This window comes from Melospiza georgiana, chromosome 12 (genome assembly GCF_028018845.1).
Source record: "Melospiza georgiana isolate bMelGeo1 chromosome 12, bMelGeo1.pri, whole genome shotgun sequence".
NCBI lineage: Eukaryota > Metazoa > Chordata > Aves > Passeriformes > Passerellidae > Melospiza > Melospiza georgiana.
Genome location: NC_080441.1, coordinates 12,128,185 through 12,143,390, shown reverse-complemented (window position 1 = coordinate 12,143,390; position 15,206 = coordinate 12,128,185). Strand labels below are relative to the sequence as shown.

Sequence of the window (15,206 nt, the reverse complement as noted above, 5' to 3'; positions counted from 1 at the left end):
CGCGCGCATGCGCGCCCGTAGCCGGTGTTTCCGGCGGGCCGAGGCGGCGGCGGCGGCGGCGATGGAGCGGTACGGGCCGGGCCCCGTCAGCGCCGTGCCCGTGGCCGAGTTCAGGCCGTGAGTCTCGGGGAGGGCGGGACAAGGGCCCGGGGGCGGTGGGCGCGGGGAAGGCCGAGCGCCCGGCTCCATCAGCCGCGCTGGGGCTGCAGCCTCGGGGAGGAGCGGGAGGGAGCGGGAGGAGGAAGATGAGGATGAGGAGGGCCCCGGTTGGCCTGCGTGTAACCCCGGGCCACCCCCAATGCCGAGCGTGGCGGCCGCCGGCCGTGGGGACACGTGCCGAGCTCGGCTGAGCTTATACACGAATGTTTGTTTTTGCCGCGTAGGGAAGCGATGAGAGTATGTCAGTGTAAGGAAAGTATTTGTCAGCAGTGGAGTTTTTAACTTTGCTAATAAGCTGGAGGTCATCTTACTCTTCTGTGGGTAAGTGTTGATAGAATGGTTTCTAATTTCCCCAGGGAAGTTTTGAATGAGGTTTTGTCCTCCACCCCGACAGTCCTTCAGGCAAACGCTGATAAAGGAAAAGAATTCGGATGTTTTTCTTTTTTAAAGCTGCCTAAATGTATGGCAGCACATGAGCAGCCAGCAGGGCTGTTGGCTGCAGTGTAGAAGCTGTGCATGGCTGCACATAACTGTTAGAGGATAAAACCATTTTTTCCCCATTTTCACCTTTTCTCCAAAGAAAAACATATATATTTGTGTTTCAACGCCCCTAAGGACTCATATCTTTGAAAGTCAGAAGGGTATTGCTTGGCTTACATGTTTACTTAACCATAAAATAATGCAGTCAGCCAGGCAGAGTGAGTGAGAACTGGTGGAAACACACAGAACCAGGCTGTGTGTGGTGTTTTGTAAACACAACACCTGTTCTAGCAGGTCAAGTTCAAGGAGACCCTACCAAGTACATAAAATTTTATAAGCCCTCTCTTTTCAAAGGTCTTCCAGGTTTAGGTCTGTGAAGGCAAAGTTTTGGTGTAGTGGGTCTGTGTTGTGACTGTAACTACGCTTATTCCAGTTTCTTAGTTAAAAGCTGAGAAATTATTTTTAAATAGAGGAAGAAGACCTAATAAAAAGGAACTTGGAGTAGTAAGCTGTTAAATTCATTCAGTGTACTTCCCTTTCTATCCTGGCCTGTAGGATTTGTCATTTTCCTGGACTTGTAGTTACTTTACCAAAAAAAAGGAACTTGGCAAGTTTTAATGCAGGATACTGTCATATGACATGTGCATGTGTAACTAATATTAGATATTTAATAAATATGCAGTAATGCACTGATAAACATATTAACATAACCTCTATATGTTATAATGCTTGCAAAACAGTACCAGGGAAAAGTCTAAAGATTTAGTTTTTAATTTTAGTTGTTATTTTTTTTTGTGAGCTTAGACTGGCAGAATCATTACATTGTTTTGAATACTCTCATTTTTATTGCAGCCAACAAATACATACTTCAGTCTTTATTGCTTCCAAACAATGCACTTGCTCAGTTCTTGAAAAGTAATCAGCTTCTGTTTGGAATAAGTTCTTGTCCTGTTTCAGGCATATATATTGTGATTTTCTTTTGTCTATAACTTCTCTTATTTATTTCAGAAATGAGGGTTCATTAACATCAACTTTAAGAACACTTCTATTCTTCACAGCTCTGATGATTACATTACCTGTTGGGCTATATTTTTCATCAAAGGCTTATGTATTTGAAGGTAATTTTGTTTCTGCCAATTAACATTATTATTACAAAAAAACAGGAGAAGCACAGTCCTCTAATAGCATCTTTGTTCTTCCTGTTTTGAATATTTGTTTTCATATATATACAAAAGATCCTGTAATGTCTTAATTAGAACAGAAAATTATATAAATGGTCAATGTATCTTTCCCTGCATTGTGGTCTGCAATCCAAAATTTGCTGTTTGTTATACAGTGATTTATATTGCATAGAAGTGCATTATTCCCCTTACCTAAAAGGTGTTTAACACTACTGTGCAGAAGACTTTTGTCAGAATCATCAGAGTTATGTTTCCTGCAGGTATTGCAAACTAAGCATGCGTTTGAGACAGAATAATGTTGTTTCTGAGGTTTATATTTTGTTTTTGAAACGTGTGCATTTAAACAAGTTATATGCAATTTCAAATATTGAATGTGGTTGCTTCTGGAGCTTTCTTTCAATTAAAAAAAAAGGAAGAGAGATTATGGCTGTTTGTTTGAACAAGCAGCCATGTTGTAGTCCTGATTCTGCAAGGCTTTAATACTCACCTCCTGCAGTTCTAGAAAGCTCAGAGGTGGGGAGGAGGAAGGGAGAAAGCAGCTGCTTTATGAGCAGTTTATGAGTGTGTAACCAAGTTGTTCTGAGATGATTCTCCTTTGGTGTGTACTGCTGTGTGTAGTACACGAAGGCTCAAAGGTAGTTAAGTAACTTTCAAGATCCTTTTTAGCTTTTTTTTCTTAATTCGAGGTGCAGCAAGCTGAGCTTTAACTTTGCTGTGTCAGTTAATGGCAAGATCTGTTGGCACTGAAAGGATTGTCTTTTCAGGGTGATGGTTTTGGAGTGCTGTTATGTGTAGGTTTTGTTTGCTTTTGGGGAGACTTTGTTGGGTTTTTTAAATTAATTAAGGGAAACAATATTTCAGTGTTTGGTCTTTCGATATTTGAAAGCTTATTTTATATGAGAGGCATTCATGAATCTTAGCTGGTGGGGCATTATTGTTTTACAGTCTAAATACAGAAGGTAATAGTCTTCTAAATTTAATTGTTCTTCTACTGTTTTCTCCTGTTTTAGTGGCAAATTACTACAGAATTCTCCCCCTTCTTCCTCCCACCTCCCTCCCCCATGTTATTGCCCCACAAAGAGAGTTACATTTAGGAAAAAAGGATGTTGAGGTTTGTTTGGTGCTGGAAGGTACTATCAGAAAAAGTGAATGTTATAGACCTCTAAGCTGGTGATGGGTTATTTTATCTTAAATATTGAATACTGCAGTGATGCTTTGCTCCCTCCAGAAATGGTTTCAAGGCCTTTAACTGTCCCAATGAATTGTTTCCTGTGAATCGTTTTGAGCTCAGACTTTTGATACAGGAGCAAATGAAACTTTGGTCTTTAGGGAGAATTGTGACTTGCCATGTCAGAGTTCCTAGCTCATAACTAATATTCTTTCTTTGTTTTCTCAGGTTCCTTGGGGATGTCTGACAGGGACAGCTATTTCTATGCTGCCATAGTAGCTGTGGTCACTGTCCACGTGGTGCTTGCTCTCTTTGTTTATGTGGCCTGGAACGAGGGCTCGCGGCAGTGGCGCGAGGGCAAACAGGACTGAAGTGAAGATCCTCCGTGTCTGCTGTCCACAGACTGTGAAAGCAGATTTTTTGTGAGCTGAAGGAAAAGCATTCTTCCAAACTTCCAAATGTGTAATACACATGCACTAAGAGGAGGCTGGTGCCTCAGTTGTGGTTAAAATAAGATTTGTGCCCATCTTGACTGTGTACTGGTGTTTTCTGTAATGGCGATGGAAGTTGTTCTTTAGCCAGCTTCTGCTGTGTTGAGCAGAGGAGGCCTTAACTTGCAATTAAAGTGGAATAATTATATTCTTTTGAAAACTCCTGTAGCTCCTTTTGCCATGCCTAGTATTTTTCTGGCTTGCTCTGAAAATAATATTGGCATGAAGCAAGCATTACATTTTCGAGGAATTAAACTGCTGTTTAAAAAAGCTACACTACTTACTATGCAGCTACAGTGTAAAAGATGGAATTTCACTTTGCTGTGAATAGTTTCCTGATTTATATGTGTTGTGATTTAACTCCAGCCAGCATGCTGCTCACTCACTGTGACCCCTCAGTGGGATGAGTGCAGGAATCAGGAAAGCAAAGTGAGAAAACTCATGGGTCAAGATAAAGATAGTTTAATAAGTAAAACAAAAGCTGCACATGTAAGTGTGCTGGTTTTCAGTACAAATTCAAACCATAGCCCCATAGTAGCTATTATGAAGAAAACTACCTCTATCCCAGCACAAACCAACACAGTGGGATAGGCATAATTAATGTATTTCTGTATTTAGAAGTAATTTCAAAACCAGAATTGTTTAGAAACTCAGGTGATGTCTTTTTAATGTGAAGTACAATTTTTTTTTCAAATATATTTTTATTGCAGTGTAAAATTCAGTCTTTAATTTCCTTTTGGGAGGACTGGTATTACACATTGCTCATCTTTCTCCTTTTCTACAGTTTATCCTGGTAATGCAAAGGAAAGGGCATAGCATATTTTTTTGTATGTCTTTGGACAGGTATGTATCTCCTTGATATTTGCTGAAGTGTGCACTTGGATTTCCTGTGGTAAAGCAATGTCAGTAGCAGTTATAAGCTGCTGTAATGGCTGGTAGGGGAAGGAGCAAGAGAAAACAAGCTGTAGTTGTCTGCAAATGGTGTTCTTTTTGAAGCAGAGGACACAAAAATGACCACATGGAAAATTGACTTCTCTTCATAACTACTTACTTGTACACTGTGAAATGGTACAATATGTTGATTGTTTTCTTTTTTTCCTTGGTTTTGTGTAGAACTTCTGTAGTCAAACCTTAGTGAGATTTTTGTGCTGTAAGATAACATGAATTTCATTCCACTGTTGTGCTGTTGTTAGCAAGCTATTTAATCTCTGGCTAAAACATTTTTCCTAAAGTTCCAGCAAAGCAAATTTTCTTAACCCTAATGATGGCTGTTAAGCTGCTGTGCCTGAGGCCATTCTGTTAATTTGAATTCTCCAGTTTATTGTATTAGTTTAGCCTTTCTTGGAAGTTTTTTGCTTAATACAGGGCTTGGCGTGGTTTTGGTGCTGCATGTGTCTGTGTAAAACTTAGGTATAAATGAGGCAAAAATTGGTTATCTGTGCTCAGTGGCTTGAGAATTATGTCCCCAAGCCTCATGCCTGTCCTGTCCACCCCAGTCCCAGGTGTGCACAAGCATATGCACCATGGCACACTAATGCAAATCAGTTTTTACTCTTTGTTTCTGCCGTGTTACCTTTCCTCATCCAGAGCCCCCTTGTCAGGTTGCTGCTGGTAAACTGGAGAATCTTCTCAGAGTACTTGAAGTGCAAAGTTAGTTTGTACATGGGCAATTGGCTTCCTGGTCTCCAGTGTCTGATGTGTACCTTGTGGAACAAATATTGCCTTTTAATAAAGACCTACCCTGCAATATGAGATCCAGTGAACAACATGTGCTGAACACCTTTTGAATGTCTTTAATATTCCACGTGTAGAGTACAGCTTAAAACAAATATATAGCCCTGCTCAATAGCTTAGCTTTTTTTTTTTAACTTATTCACAGTGGAGAATAAATTAGGAGTTACACTTATGAAATAAAGATGTTTATTTGGTGCAAGAAGAGAATTGCAGAAAAAATGAATGTTACAGAAGCCTAAGATGTTGACTTCAAGGGGAACACACCTATTATGCTCTATTAGGTGGGTCCTGTGCTGTGTCTATTTTGTTTCATGTAGTAGAATCCCTAGACACAAAGTTAATTTCCTAGAGATAACAGGAAAATAATTCCTTATTATAACCGCTGAGTTTAGAAAATCTGACAAGTTTGGACTCTGCTGTACATGCAGGCACTGCAATGTCTCAGCAGCTGGGGGTACGAGCTGAGCATTAATCCATCCATTGGGAGATCTTTGAAGGTAATGCTTTGATCCACCACAACATTCCTGGTGAGAAAAGAGGCACTGCCTGAGTCTGCCCAGCCAGAGCCAGGTGCTGGTTTGATGCTGCCTGTGCTTCTGAGTGGGAACAATCCCTCAGGGAAGGGCTGCAATGAAAACAGCCCGTGAAGGGTTGTCCCCCTGGAGCCCAGGGAGCTCCATGGGGAGCATTGTGTCCCCTCCTCCTTGCCAGCAGTGGAGAAGCTACTCTGGAGCACTCTGCTCCTGAAGGATGCACCCTGTGGGAGGAACCCACACTCAGCAGTTTGTGAGGGACTGTCCTGGGGAGCAAGGAGGGCAGGAACGGTGTGAAGAGCTAACCACAACACCCATTCCCTGTCCCCCTCTGCCACTGTGGGGAGAGGTAGAGAACTTGGGAGTAAAGTTCTGGGAAGAAGGAACTGCTGGGGGGAAGGGGGTTTTATTTAACATCACCCTGTTCTGATTTGATGGGTAATAAATTAATTTCCTCAAACTGGGTCTGTTTTTCCCATGATTGTAATTACTAAATTACTTCCCTGTGCTTTTCTCAACACGGGAGCCTTTTGTTACATTTTCTGTCCCCATCCTGCTAGAAAGGGGAGTGTTACCAGGATTTTGATGGGCATTTGGTGCCCAGCCAAGGTCAGCCCACCACATTTAAACTGATAAAAGTTGTGGAGAGATCAGCATTCTTCTTGGTTCGATTTTTTAATTTTCTATAGACTGGTGATGTAAACTTTTTAACAGTGTGGTATTCTAAAGTGGTGCTATAAGCTTGTTAATTTTACTACTAGGAATGGATTTGAGACAGTTCTTAAAAAGACAACTGGGAAAACTGTCTACATAAGTCCTTCAGTACTTCACAGTTCTCTCTCACTCAGTGGTCTATCCTGTGTTTGCATAGGTTGACAATTAATTTAGCTAAAGCAAGCGGTTGTGTTTCACTGTGAGCAAATACCTCAAGACAGATTTTAACAGAAATTTTCCAGAACATTTTCCAAGAGTGAATAGACAGTGAATTGGGAAGTGGGAAATGAGACTTTTCATTAGTTTTTGTCTTCTATACTTAATATCTCGTTTTTTCAAATGCCTGCAGGACACTGTGGTGGTAGGTACCCAGGCTGTGACTGTGCAGGTGAGTGAGCAGCTTTGGTTTGTGCTTAGGGATGCCCAACTAAACTCCTTATTAACTGCCAGCACTGAGTAAGAAGTGTCCAGAGCAAACGGTGGTGCTGGTGATCATGCTGCTAACAGGAATTATCACTGATTAAGGTATATGAACTTGAAACAGTCTTTATAGTATATTTGAAACAAAACACTGCCTACCTGTTTCTTGCATTGTAAGAAAGGTCCTAGTAATAACACTCAACATTAAAAAAAACAAAACCCCAAGAAACAGCCAAACACAAAACCAGCCCTGCCCTCCAAAGGCCCAAGCTCCTGTGCTATTTTCACCCTCAGGCAGAGGGCAGGCTGTGCTGCCTGATCACTGATGGGCCAGGGGAGGGTGTGGTGCTCACTGAGAAATTTTCTTCTCACCTAGTGCGTTGGTGAACAATAAAATGTTTTATGTTACTGCAAGTTTGGTGGGGTTTGCCTGCTGTGACTGCTGTAGTTCAACAAAATGTGCTCAGGCTTCTGACAGCCCTGGCAGCTGGACAGGGTGCACTGAGAGCATCAGGCAGGGCTGTGGTTGTACTAGTCAAGGTAAGAGATGAGACAGCAAAGGACCCTCAAATAACCAACTGAGCCATACTTTGTGGTATTACAAAATACCATCTTTTGATATATGACAGCAGAGGCACCAAATGTTTTGTTTTGAAATGTTTATTCCTCTGTTTTTCAAGGGATTGTGCATAACCATTGGTCTGTAATATTGAATGTAAATAATACAAAATAGTAAGCTAATTCCATTTTAAACTTCCAACTAAAGTTGTTCATAGGTTGACAGCTTTGCTATGTGAGATCTGGGACACATTTATTTACTTTGTCTTGTACAAACCTGCATTGTTACTGGCTCTGAGTCATCTCATAGGGCATGGTCAAACCCTTGGAGTGTAAATATTTCTTTAAAAATACCAAAGAGCAACTGCCACTCTAATGTTCCATTAGCTCTAATCAACTGTCAGTTTAGGAGTAATACAGAAGCTGCTTGTTTGAAGGTGACAGAAAGCAGAGCTTCTTGTGTCCCTGTAAGAGGAGGCCTTCAGGTGCTTGAATGGGCCTTGGAAGAAGAAATTGCTGTGTGATTCAGGGCCCCCACAGCCATTCTCTTATCTGAAGGTACACCAGTGTCTGAATTTCTGAGCTGTTGGCATAGAGCTTGATTCTCTTTGTTAGGAGAAGCAGTGTTGTGTAACAATGCTGAGCTGTAGTTGTAAAAGAGGAAATGCAGGTAAGCTCTTGGGACTTGAGCTCTGTTTGAACCTAAGGTAGTAAGAAAAAGGATGGGGAAGATGCATGTGGATTCCTGTAGAAAGCAGCTTTTTTAGGTGCTGGTGTCCCAGTTCTAAAACCATGAGACAGAGCCAATTGAGGTCCTGTTTCAAAAGGCAGGGATACAGACTGGGAAGTTTTATGGGGAAGGATGCACAGGGTGAAGAGCTAGGAAAGTTGAGTAGTTAATTTGGGGACTGGCTGGCTGAATGCCTGGGGTGGAGATTTTTTAGTGCAGGTTTGCTGTCATGCTTCACAACCCTTTTGTCCTACCAGCTTTGGATGGTTCTTGCTGAGATGATTCCCACTGTTTGGAGGGGTGATCAGCTGCTTACCTGCAGCTGTGCTCTGAACACAGTACAGACTGCTCACAGGCCTGCAAAAAAGCTGTTGCTGCTTTTAGTTGCCACATGAGACACTCTGGTTTAATAGTTTAAGTGGAAATAGCTCAGGGCATAGGCACAGGGGGTATGTTATTAATTCAAACTGTTTGTAATTGAAGAAGGATTTATGAGTGAGAGTAATAGCAGTCGGAGATTAAGAACAAACACTTCTGTGGGTGTAGGCCCATGCTGCAGGCACCATGGAGGAGATGTTTAATACCTTTGCATTCTTCATCCCCAAGATGCAGTTTTTCTTACCATGCTTAAGTCATTAATGTGGCTCTGCTAATGTTAGAGATCAACTGGAATGCTGCTCATTTCAGGGAATGAGTATTTGATGTGTAGCTGGTTTTGTGTCTGACTGAGAACACAGAAGAACCCACTTTGAGCCCATTCCTAGAATAATTCCTACAGAATTAGCAAGTGTTGGGTGATTCTTAATGTGAAGCATTATGATAGAACATAGAGTTTCCTTTACAAACTTGTGTTATGTCTGCAATGCAATGCTTTTTTCTCCAGAGTCAAGTATGCCCTCACCAAAAAATTCAAACCACAGGTGATTTTGATGCTCTGGGTGTTGGAACTATTTTGATGGCTGTTTGTGTTAGGTGCAGCTGCCTGTTCAAATGTGGAGTGGCTGTAGCTCATCATCTGCAGGTTTTGCCCAGTATCCCTGAGACTTGGGTAGGCACCAAATCCTGTGTTTAATAGAGATTCCTCTGCTGGCCTTAATGCTTAGGGGCTTCAACCCAGCTCTCAGTTTTGCTTATTTAAACTGGGCCTTGGGTTTTGTATTTGAATTGTGATGGCCTCTTTCTATATGGTAATGACTGACTCATTATTAAGCCAATTCCTTTATTCCTATCATTTATTTTTAACCTGTTACAGTTCTGCAAACAGCGACAAGTCACTCACTCCTTTTAGTACTTCTCTCTCTTCACCTTTCCTTACTAAGTGCTTTCCATGGAAGCAAATATTGCCTGTAGTGAGCTATCTCTGGTGATCCCCAGTTAAGATAAGGTTGAGCTTTGTAGGGCAAGATGAGGCTTTTATAACACTTGGTAGGTATTTTGCTTTCCTACCCGTGTATTTTTAGAATTGGTTTTTCTATCACCTCTGATACTTAAGGCATGAAAACAGTGATTTCAGAGGAAAAAATTTCCAATTTTATAGACAATTCCTGTATCAGTTATCTATTTGTCATGGCCCTTTGGGAAGAGTTATTAACAACACCAAAATAGCAGCATTTTTCTGTGTTGTCAGATACTTACTAGGTTCAGAACAGTGGTCAAACAGTGGTTCAAACTCTGTGGTCAAATGTAGTTTTATTTTAGAACATTACAGGACTCAAGAATATTTAAGTACACTGAGTAGCACTGGCAGTGGGATCCAGGCTGCTTTCATTTCTCCAGCCCTAAAAGAAAAATACATTGAGCCTTTAGGTCAGGAAATCTTAGAGATCGCCTTAGGAATATGTGATGGATGCAGCTCTTCAGGATACCTACCCATGCCAAAATGCTGTGTTTGCTTTACATCAAGCTTATGCAAGGGATTCATTTGGAAGAAGAGCTGAGTGACTTGTGAACTTTCTACCTCAGCTCAGCTGTGCTCTAACTGCATGGTCCAGATTGCTATTTGATGGGATAAATGATTTTTGTGTGCTTTATGGACTTTGTTCAAAAAGTGAACAAGTAATTAATCTCAGCAGGTAATTCTGCAGAGCACCAGAACTAATTTGCTGCAGTTCTATTCAGTTACAGATGAAGCAATGGAGTAATGTGGCTGATTACATAAGCATGAGCTCAGTTGATCATATCTGTGTGTGGATATAATTCATGAACTCGTTGACCAGTAAAGCAGACCAGAGTAATTTATTTTGTGTTGTCTCCTTGATTTGTGACAAGTTTTCCTTCAGTTCAAACTCTGCAGTTTGCTCATCTCAGAGATCCATGTACAGGCTGATTGACCAGTAGAAGGAATTGCTGTGTTTGTAGAAGCCAGTGTGCTCTGTGCACTGTAAGGGAAGTCCCCTTGCCTGCAATCCTGGCTTTTGGAGAATTGACAAGGACTGGTCCTGAATCAGATGATAATAGAAATGCAGAAAATGAGGTACTGGAGGTAACTGTGCCATGACTGCTGTGGTTTGGGTGGGTAAGACTTATCCATCAGTAACAGAATGTCAACTGACTCTTCTTTTTCTCATTTGCATTCCTAGCACTGGGAAATCAGTATAAAGCCATCATTTGCTCTTAACAGTCTTTGAAAAACACAATCTGTCTGCAGCATTTCCTCAGGAAAAAATTGTGCTTTAAACTAGGCTTTTGATACTTGGTACAAATTTAAGCTGCTTTAGCCAAAAAAAAAGAGCTTTTTGATAAAACTGCTGTTGTTGATGGATTTTCCTCTCCAGAATATACTGCATATTTCTTTTGTGCTAAAAACAAAGGTGAATATTATAGAATACTGTATATGGCACGTTGTACAGTATCCAGGTACCACTTACCTTGCAGGTCCTGCCTCCTCTTCTTGCAGCTATTTCCAAAGAACAAGGCAGGATCCAGCTGCACTCCTCTGTATGAGCACACAGGAGAGTGCTGTCCCAGACAAGTCACCACACAGCAAGGTCAGTCAGGCTAAAGGGATTGCCAACACACACAGCAAATGTGTGCAGGTGGAAGTGTCAGTGCAGTTAGCACAGGATAGCTCCTGGAGTTGTTGGACCTGGCCTTGGAGCTATGGCACAGGTACCCTTGGAGAGGTAAAGAGATTCACTTTGCTGGCTATGGCAGATCACAGGGTCAGAACTGGAGGGCAGCTGGGGGAAGAGACTGGAACTTGAATTTTTTACCCACTGCCAGCGATATCTGCTATTTACTACCACCCATCCACAGGGATTTTCTAGGGATTTTTTCTAGTGAGAACTTCAATCAGTGGATACCTGGACTTTTACCTAATTTTGCATAGCCTGATGCCATCATCAGGTTCTGCAGACATTGTAGCCCATGCTTTCCTTTCTTGTCAGTTCTTCTGAATATTCCATTAAATCCCTGTTTCAGTATTGTTTTGCCTTTGTTCAGCTGGCTTTAGACTTTTCTGGGTTTCCTTCAGGTACACCTTTTCCCTGTCTCATCATTTCCTTCCACATCTAAAAAATTAAAGTAATAAAAAAGGCTCATTGAAATTTGCACACCGCTGGAGGATGGTGCTGCACTTGAACAATGCCATTCCATTATCTTTTTCATGGTGTTAGTGCTGGACTTTTGCCCTGCTCCACACTTCAAGAGCATGTCCCTTCATTTTGGCACAAGGTTCAGCTGGGAATGAGTTCAGTGGTCAGAATGCAGAATATGCATACGGTGCTATCCAGGGCAAGGCTTAGCATGAGACAGGAAAATGCAGCAGTGAGCAAATGATAAAGGAATTAAACTAATATACATTCCCTATTTTATCATGTGTGCCTTGGGGTATGTGCATGTCTTAGTGTTAGCTCTAAGCAGTGCATTGTTTGGGAAAGTACATCCAAGCATGACTAATCTGCGTTTGTCTCCCTCTCCCAAAACATTGTTTCATTTGAAATGTTTTATTTCTCCGTATTTAAAGAATATTCTTTCATAATGCAAAAGCTATTTTTCATTTTTCTAGAACAATTGGTTGAAGTGTTTTTATTAACCTTTCTATTATTTAAGTACTTCTATCTGCAATACACAATAGAAACGAATTTATTTTGTTTGAGACAAGCTTGCTTTTATCCTACAGAAACAATGACTCATGAGATTCATCCAACCCTCATCTGTATTCCTCCCCCAACTAATAAGTTAAATGTAAGTTTTGTGTTTGAATTAAAAGCCAGCCTGTGCATACCTCACCAGGGAGCTTGTTTGAACATGGAGTTCACAAGAGGAAAATTCCTTGCCACAGTAAAACTGCTTCATTGGGCATTAAGGAGCTTTGCAAAGCTGCTCCTGAAGTGAAGAAACAGCATCAGATTTAATTCATTGCTCACACTTACAGTGGTCCTGGTCTGGTGTGCACTTCACCAGGATGCCAGAAGGTTTGTGGTGCTGATACGTGAGACTGCAGAAGGCAGAGACCTGTAATGCTTTGTCTTTGGACCTGTTAGTCCTGCAGATGGAGATCATCAGGATGTCAGATTCTACACTGATCTAGGATAAAAACACCCTCTGTTTTCATTCTGACCCAGCCCTGCAATGGTTGTGCTGGTCTAACAAGAAGGGAGTGTGAATGATGGCAGGCACTTGTAGTCAGTGTGCCTGCTGGAGCCCCATGTGGTGAGGAGACCCTGAGCTGGAGCTGGCTGCACATTAATGCAGAGAAGATTTTTAAAGCTAAAATGACATATGGGCTTTGGGCTTGCAACTCCACTGTGTGGATGGACCATGGGGGTTTAGCCAGGAGGAAATAGACCCTGATCTGTACAGTTCACTGCATGAAAAATAGCTAATTTCTCTACAAAGCTGTGGATTTTGCATTGGGCTTTTTAACTGAGCAAAGTCTTCCGAACATCCAAGTACTTCATTTTGGTGAAATCTGGAGAGGATTGCAAAAGAAGCTTTCAAAAAATAAATTTATATCCTGTACATCAACTTGTTCCTGTTTGGACTCAGCTCACAAAACACTGCCTTGCAGATATTGGGATAACTGGTACTTAAGTAAGAAAAGACTCATGAGATTGATTTTCTAGGAACAATAAAAACTCCACACATAATTATCTCCTCCCTTCACCTTTCCCTAGGGATGGCCTGTATTTGCAGAGGCTGCACAAGAGACATGTCTATTCTCTTTGCTAGCCAGAGCTAAAAGTCTCTTTCTGTATAACCCTAAGGCCAGGCTATCTATGGATTCCTGGTAAAAGGGTTTTTGAGATTTTGAAGCACTTCTGTTTTCCTGGAACTCTCCAAAGCAGGTGTGCTTCTGTGAATGGAGTTCTTGATAGGTGAACCTGCAGAACTGCAAGTGACCCAGACCTGTACAGCAAAGGGTTAAGAAAACATACATCTGCACAACTGAAAGATGAAAACAACCTAGACCATTAATTTCACTTACGGAGAAATTAATTTTCTTATGGAGAAAAACGCTTTGAGCAGAGACAGCATGTGGAAGGAAGAAGCAAAACACCACCACTGGCAGAAGCGGGAAGCTGAACTATGTGTTGGAGCTCAGAGATTGAAGGCTCCAGAGGGTAATTCATACTCCTGCCTTCCTGCTCAGTCAGAATTATGGCTGCAAGTGCAGTGAGAACCAGAAGCTTACATAAGAATTCTGCCTGAAATATGTTGGGCAGCTCTGTGAATGGGCAAGGAATGTCTTTAGTTTGACAGGTAATATTTACTTTCTCCCATCCCATCTCCAGACAACTGCAAGAGAAACCTACTGTGACTCACTGCAGACCAGTAGGCCAAGAGAGAGTTTTACGTTTCTCTGACAGAGTGGATTTCTGTTGGCTTTTATGGATGTGGTTTCATGGGCACTTCAACACTAGGACTGACATCAGTTCAAGTCAGGCAGGGTTTTCTTTTGGGTGGATTTCTCTTGGCTGTTATTGACAGCTTTCCTTAATTTGATTTTCATGAGTGATGTGTTGATTTGACATAGTCCTATGCATGAGCTGAATGTAATATTCCAAATTTGACTGCAAGGTAAACAAATTCCCAATGCAAAAGGCAGTCTCAAAGACTTCCAAAGTCTTCTCATGATGAAAGTAATTTCAAAGTAAAAATCTGTGTGCTGAAAAATATTTAATTTCACAGAAAAGTAATTTAAGCAGCATATATTTTGCAGTTTGATGGTTTCCATACAACACAGTATTAGTTTCCTTGCTCATTTGTAGGTGTCTGCTCATTAAGTAAGATCTTCTTCAGAAAGTGTAGGGCTGTTTAAATGCTTTAGGGGATGAGGATATTTATTATGAGCTGATAATCCTTGTAACTTGTTACATTAAAATATAAATGGATTATATTTCGATGAGAAGCATGAAAGTGATTACTAAACTATGGAAATAAATGTGTTAGAACCCTAAATAGTGTAATAATCCTCTAAGGGGAAATTGCACCTCATTCATTTATAATGGTATTGTGATTGGCTTTGTTTTAGCCCAACTTTTGAGTCAATGCTTCCATGAAATTCTCATGACTTGCCTTCCAAAATGACATCAAAGACAAAAGGAGAAAAACAGTCTTGACAAAACCAGGTCACTACATCAGCAAGAGCAGAGTGGGCTGAGCAGCTCTGCTTCCTAAATCAAAGCCTTGCTGCAGGAGCACTGCTGTGCTCCCATTAGTGTGTCACAAACGCCGTTCTCAGCAGTGAGGGACCAAAAAGTGTCACAACTACAGAAAAAAGGCTGAAGGCTTTGGCCAAAGCCTGGTGCCCATCTCCTCAGAGCGCTGCTGTGCTGAAATGAGCATGTGGAGGTCCTCAAGGTGTGGCTTTTGGGGGATGTCCTGGCCCCAGCTATACTTGTAGCCAGGAATGCACAAGGAATGAGGGGGAGTAGCGAGTCCTTGGTGCTTAAATCAAGCAAAAATCCCAGCAAGGGATCTGAGGTGTTCTGCCAGCCCTGTCCTTCCAGAGGTCCTTTCATAGTCTTGGCCAAACTGCCAGGTGTGGAAGAGACTAAGGCTCTTCCAGAGGAGACTGGACTGTGAGTCCAGACA

General features: G+C 41.6%; 1 protein-coding gene across 1 annotated transcript; it reads left to right on the top strand.

Moving 5' to 3' along the window:
- The first annotated feature begins 7 nt into the window (after positions 1 to 7).
- Positions 8 to 5,233, top strand: VMA21 (vacuolar ATPase assembly factor VMA21). Its single transcript, XM_058032558.1, has 3 exons — positions 8 to 117; positions 1,648 to 1,757; positions 3,217 to 5,233. Exons 1-3 carry the CDS (start codon positions 8 to 10, stop codon positions 3,357 to 3,359), a joined length of 363 nt encoding a protein of 120 aa, XP_057888541.1. The 3' UTR covers positions 3,360 to 5,233.
- The last annotated feature ends 9,973 nt before the right edge of the window (positions 5,234 to 15,206 follow it).

Excerpts from the sequence above, each read along its gene's own strand:
- VMA21 (XM_058032558.1), top strand. The coding sequence starts at position 8 with ATGCGCGCCCGTAGCCGGTGTTTCCGGCGGGCCGAGGCGGCGGCGGCG. Across the intron at positions 118-1,647 it reads CCCGTGGCCGAGTTCAGGCC|AAATGAGGGTTCATTAACAT; the intron begins GTGAGTCTCGGG and ends TATTTATTTCAG. Across the intron at positions 1,758-3,216 it reads AAAGGCTTATGTATTTGAAG|GTTCCTTGGGGATGTCTGAC; the intron begins GTAATTTTGTTT and ends TTGTTTTCTCAG.